The 6,383-nt window shown below is 47.1% G+C and overlaps 1 protein-coding gene across 1 annotated transcript; it reads left to right on the top strand.

The window, feature by feature from the left end:
- Positions 1-929: 929 nt before the first annotated feature.
- AICDA (activation induced cytidine deaminase) lies at positions 930-5,135 on the top strand (the record flags this gene model as incomplete). Its single annotated transcript, XM_082076358.1, has 5 exons — positions 930-1,007; positions 3,884-4,031; positions 4,202-4,472; positions 4,674-4,789; positions 5,082-5,135. The coding sequence occupies exons 1-5, from the start codon at positions 1,000-1,002 to the stop codon at positions 5,133-5,135; spliced, it is 597 nt and encodes a 198-aa protein (XP_081932484.1). The 5' UTR covers positions 930-999.
- Positions 5,136-6,383: the final 1,248 nt, after the last annotated feature.

The following is a 6,383-nucleotide window of genomic DNA, read 5'->3' as shown; positions in this document are numbered from 1 at the left end:
GGAGCAGCGGCTGGGCAACAGAGCGTGATGTTGGCAGAACACAGCGTGTGCATCCTGAACGTGAGCCCGGGCATGACACCACCGTACAACCACACGCCTGCCAGGTGCAGCTGTCAGATGGAGGGTCCCGACAGCCACTCTGCTGCTGGCAGATCTCAGTGCTGGTGCCACATGGAACAGCAGGATCAGGCCCTGAGTCATTCCCCACAGGTCCTTTGCATACAGCTTTGCAATGCGGGTTTGCTACCACTCCTGGTGTGTGGACATGGCTCAGGTGCCCATGGCCATGTTCAGGTGCTGAAGTGGGGCCAGGTGCTCCTCATCACACCCCAGGCTGTCTCCAGAGCTGGGTCCTTCTCAGTCTGCTCTTGGGCCTTGGTGTTGCCCCATGCTGTTAAGTAGCTGCTGGGCCTTTCAGGGGGATGTGGAGGAGGGAGGAAGCCTGCCAAGTTTGGTGTTCCCTGAGCTCCTTCCAGCTGTATGGCTGCGGGGCACTGTGCAGAGCTCCCTCTGTAGTGGGACAGGGCAGGATCACCACCTTCACTGCACTGCTGCATGGCCCAAGGCCCAGAGGGGTAGTGTGGTTTTGCCCACATTCACGTTAGTGGTACACAAGGTTGCAGGCCCTCCTCTAACCACTAGACGATGCTTCCTGCCTCATTATGTTATTGATATTAATTCAGAATAATTTTGCAGGTGGAGAGGGCCCAATAGGGAGTGCAGCGGGGGGAGGTGACCAATGACTGCTGAGCATCTTTCAGAACCGATGCCCCTTTTCATCTCAACCCTTTGCTCTTCAGCTTCTGCAGCTCCAGAGACCTTTCTAACTCCTCCCTCAACCACACCCCGATGAAATCTGGCAGAGGGTAGACAGGGGTGAATGGGGAGGGAACTCAAGGGGAATCCACATTTCTGTACATCAAGTCAGAGGGCTGCACAGAGGGAGCCTGCAAGACAACCTCCCTGCAATACCACCACCTGACAGAGACCCTGGCAGCCATGGACAGGTAAAATGAGTGCCTCCAGTTTCTTGCTCATAGAAGAAATGAGGGTCTTTCTCTTAGAATTAACCTGCTCCCTGTTTGGTGCTCACAGTCCCTTTCCCCATCTGACTCAGTGATCTAACTCCCTGCCTCGACCGGCTCTCGTATCTTGCATCTGTCTCAGTCATTCTTTCTCTTTGACTGTCTGCCACTCTGTACTCTTTTCCCTTTCTGTCATTTCTCTTTCTCGTGACTATTCTCTGTTCCTTTTCATTATTTTTCTTTTCTAGAAACAAAAGAAGATAATAGAAAGACAAATATTCGAATGCTATCTGCCACTTAAACACCTTGATCCCTGCCCTCTCTTCTCTCCTTATCCACCTGTTCTTTCTCTTGCACCAGATTTCATTTGTGCTGGTAAGCACAGACTGTTGCAGCACTGGATTCCTCTATTTGCACTGCAATTGCTCTGTGAGATAATTATCACTAGTCACTCTCCACAATTGCATATCATTCACACACCCAAGGGCCTTCACTCTGATTTGAGGACTGACTTCACAAATCTTTATTTGAGGAGAAGGTCCCTGTTCAATCTGCTTCTTCAGTGCCCACATAGAATCACAGCTTCTGTGTCCTTGCTGCCTTCCCTTGAACTATCCTATAGCTATAGGAGTTGCACATAGAATCTCAGCTTCTGTGTCCTTGCTGTTTTCCCTTGAACTATCCTATAGCTATAGGAGTTGCACATGTATCCAGCACTTGGTACTTAACCGCAAATCTGCTCAGTTGCTTCATGCAACATCTGTTCATTTATTCTTCTTCTTGTACCAGTCACATTCCTAAATTCTCCTTAGCAAAAAAAACCTTGGGATGGTTAGCTCCAGATAGAAGGGAAAACATGAACTGATGTTAATGAACAGTTCCAGTTGAACAAATGGCTTTTGTCATTCAAAATTGTCTTCACTTTGTTCTGACACTGAAAAATAACCCAAGTGATCATAATTTGATTTTTTTGGGTTTGAGGGTCATTTCTGGTTCTTCAGTCTTATTTGCATCCACGTGCTGTTTCACGGGGCAAAACTATTTAATAAAGAAAAATGGGAAGAAGTGAGAAAAGGGAAAGTTAGAAGAAGAATCAGAAACAATTTGAAAGCAAATTTTTTTTTCCCAAAACTTAAAAAAAAAAAAAAAAAAAAGAGAGAGAGAGAAAATGGAAATCCTGTTTTCCCTAAACTTTTTTTGTGTGTTGAAAAGCATTTTTCCATTGATGAAACATCAACATAATTGTCAACGTTTTTCACCTGGCTTATATGGTTCTTCAACAAGTGATTGCATTTTTCACAATTCCTCTCTGTTTTCTGCTGTTGTGGTACATTCCAGGTAAAAGCTTTGCAACCCTCTGGCCTATCATACCTGCTCATTTCCCTTGTGATTGTCTGTGTTATACTCTCTGAAGATCTGTCACACATGGCAGGGGTGTTGCCTCACCAGCACCTCTGTTACAGGACACAGTCTTCCCCACTTCTCTTCAATAACACATGTCTGAGAGGGAGAAGCCTGAGATGAACCACTGGTTGGCAGTTTTGCGAGGGAACCAACATGTGTGTGTGTTTGTGTGTGTGTGTATTAGGGAATACACACATGTTCATAAGAGTTTGTACAAAGGCAGAGAAACAGGGTAAATCTAAGGTGGTGGGAAGTGGGGCAGCTTTAAGTGTAAGAAATAAACCAAAACTGATGATGAAGAACACACAGTGCAAGAGAGAAAAGTGGACAGGGGAAACACACATGATAGAAGCTCCTGGAGAGGCAGAGAGGATACCACTGCTAGCTGGAGCTGAAGTGCTATGCAGTGCTCAGGCTTTATGGTGATGTTGGCAAACAGATGAAGGATGTTTGTTCAAGAAGCTTTTACTTGCTTAGACTCTCAGATTTAAATTGGATTTAAATTCCTAACAAATTCAAATTCCCCTTTCCTAGATTTCACTGGAGATCGCCCAAAAAATCCAGCTCAGTGTCACTTAAACTGACTCCCATCTCCCTGCTGAATATCAGTTTATCAGAGGGAAAAGATGACAAGGGACAGGATTATTTTTAACCCATTAATTTTTGCTTTACATTGCTGTGGGGGAGGTGAGCATCTCACCTCAATGAACACAGCTGTTCTCAACTGTCTGTGTACCTCCACTTGGCAGTGAGGCTGTTAGATACAGCTCATGACTACATCATCCTTTCTGTGCTCCTGCTGCCTCTCACCAGCAGGATCCTTGGGCATGGGAGCAGTCCCTTCTAGTCTCACTGTTTGTCTAATGTGTGAATTTTACTTGTGTCTGGAGATGTGTCAGCACGACTACCCCATTATGTATTCTGCAAGCTAGTGTATGGCACCTTATCCAAGCCCCTAGCCCTGCACACTTTCAACCATGCTCTTCCTCTGAGCAATTCTAGGAAGAATCTCTGTCCAGTCTTCTATAAAAGGCTCTAATTTGATCCATCCCTTGCCTCTTTTCAGGATCTCATACAGCAAAAATAATATTTCTTGACTGAAATCCAGGTCCTCTTGTCTTCCCAGGTCTTCTGAGATGCCTTCATCCTTCTCCCTCATTGGTGTCTAACTTTTGGATATTTGCAGATATTTTCACGCTCTACCCAGCCATAGTTGCTGTTTGACTGATCACTACTAATTCACTTACTGTTTCCACTCACAAGGTCACCTGCTTCATCCCCACAGTCATGTCTGCACCCTTTCCCTAACACATTGCATGCAAATTACTGATGCTCTTCTTGTTCTGAGAGGCCTGGACAAGAGGAGGGTATTTTTGGTGCTGAGCCCTCAACAAAGACATGGCCAACTGCTGGCTCCAGGGTGGAGCTAATCTCTCTCTTGTCTCCTCCTGCAGCCTGCTGATGAAAAGGAAACTCTTCCTTTACAATTTCAAGAACCTGCGCTGGGCCAAGGGCCGACGTGAAACCTATCTCTGCTATGTTGTGAAGCGCCGTGACAGTGCTACATCATGTTCCCTGGACTTTGGATATCTACGCAATAAGGTATGGGGAACACCTTGACATCCTGGTCTTATATCCGTGCTGAGGTGTATGCAGCTCCAGGTTCCCTGGAGTAGCAGGGAAAGGAGGGCTGCTCACACTTTCCTCCCCAATCGTCTTACACCCTGCTCACTCCCCGCCTTACGCCTTGCACCTCTCCCTCTTTCCCAAAGATGGGCTGTCACGTGGAAGTGCTCTTCCTGCGCTACATCTCAGCCTGGGACCTGGACCCAGGCCGCTGCTACCGTATCACCTGGTTCACCTCCTGGAGCCCCTGTTATGACTGCGCCCGACATGTGGCCGACTTCCTGCGAGCCTACCCCAACCTGACCCTCCGCATCTTCACAGCACGCCTCTACTTCTGTGAGGACCGCAAGGCAGAGCCTGAGGGCCTGAGGCGCCTGCACAGGGCAGGGGCCCAAATTGCCATCATGACATTCAAAGGTGAGATGTGCAGGTGAGAAAGAGATGATGGAGAGCTGGGGGGGGGGGAGAGGGTAGGAGGACCCAGGAGGATGGGAGAAGCTAGGATGAGGAGCCAGAGAAGATGATGGCAGGATGTGATGTTTTAGTGATCCTAGGAGAGGTCAATGTCCTCTCTGGGACAGCCTTGAGCATTCTTTAACTCCTCTGTGCCTTACATAGATTACTTCTACTGCTGGAACACATTTGTGGAAAACAGAGAAAAGACATTCGAAGCCTGGGAAGGGCTGCATGAAAACTCTGTACACCTGTCCAGGAAACTTCGACGGATCCTCCTGGTGAGGGCAAATTCTCCTTCTCCTTTCAGTGTCTCTTCCCTTCAGCTTCTTCATCTCTTCCTCCCTGTAGTTTTCTCTGCTCTTGCTGCCCATCTCTACCATCTGCCATTTCATGCATTCCTGTGTCTTCACGTTCTGTGTGCTTCATTCCTCTCTCCCCCAACTTCCTCTATATCCTCTCCTCATTCTTCTCTTCTTCCTTCACCCCATCTCCTGCCATTCCTTCCTTCTTCCCCATAAGGAACCTATGCTCACTTGACAACTGACCTGCCATTTATATTTTGCCCTGCAGCCGCTGTACGAAGTAGATGATTTACGAGATGCCTTTAAAACTCTGGGACTTTGAAGTGAAAGTCATCAGCAACCAGAAGACTTCACAAACATTTTTTCTTCGGTTACCAACTCTCTCCCTTACAAAAGATCTTTATCTTCTTCCCTCTTTACCTCTCCCTTCCAGCCCTGTGTCTACAGATTAGACTATCCTTATTTTTTCTTTTCCAAGAAGAATTAGACTGAACTTCTGAAGACACATTCCCCAGACTCACACTTCATCCATTGCTAGCTGTGAATAGCCAGAACTGCAGTGACATTGCCAGAGAGTGATTTGCCCTCCCTCGGTCCCTGCAGAGCTCATTCAAGTGGTCGACTAAATGGAGTTCTGGGTTTAGCCTAGCCCAGGTGGGAGCAGACAGCCTGCAAGGTGTTTGTGCAATTGTGTTTGTTCTCACTGGCACCACACTGATCTGCATATTTCATGAGGGCTTTGGGGAGCACGTCTCTTGTCTCTTAGAGCTGCACTACACTGAGCTGCTCTGCGTTCTACCCTGTGGAACAGTTTATTTGTCCTTCTGGATGTGGGTAGGAAGTAGAAATCCATCACCATTTAAGTGGTGTCGCCCATGTCCTAACAGTGAAACTGGGCAGTTACTGGAAAGTTTGGCAGAGTATTGAAGTGAGTCCTGGACAGCCCAGGTAGCTTAACTTAAAAACCTCACTTGAAACCAGCAAGTCTTCTAAGTGGATTGTGTGTAGGCCCAGGCCCTGTAGTGCCTCCTGCCCAGAGAGGGAGCTTCAGTAGATCTGGGTCCAGGCTTCGTGCCCTAGGAGAGGTTGAATCTAGACAATAAAAACCTAAAATGAAAGCAGAAGACTTGCTGGCCATTTTCAAGTGTGAGCTGCAATTATGGGTGTGCAGCAAGACATTTGCCCTGCAGAAATAGGAAGTCCACTCAACTCCTATTAACTATGATGAGATACATGGCAGCTCAGGGTCAGTACTGATCAGTGTGTGGACCTCCCACACAGCCAGAAAAGGAGCCAACCAAGACACTTCACCTTTGCAATGTTTTTTTTTTCCAGCATGCATCTATTGAAAAACACAATTCATTTCCATTTTGTATTGTCCCTCAGACTTAACGTGTAGGTTGAGGTTGTAGCATTTTGGATGGTATACTAGGATTCCACATCAGTCACTATCTGTTTCTTCACATACGTCAGGGAGAAGCATGACAGCTCTCACTACTGGAGTACTCTTCATCCACTGAACGTGTCCTCTTAGATCAGATGTGCAATACGCTCTCTCCCTAGCTTCCTC

Source organism: Streptopelia decaocto (genome assembly GCF_964273445.1).
Source record: "Streptopelia decaocto genome assembly, chromosome: 1".
NCBI classification, from domain to species: Eukaryota; Metazoa; Chordata; class Aves; order Columbiformes; family Columbidae; genus Streptopelia; species Streptopelia decaocto.
Note: the sequence above shows the minus strand (reverse complement) of the source record. Positions and strands in the feature narration are given on the sequence as shown.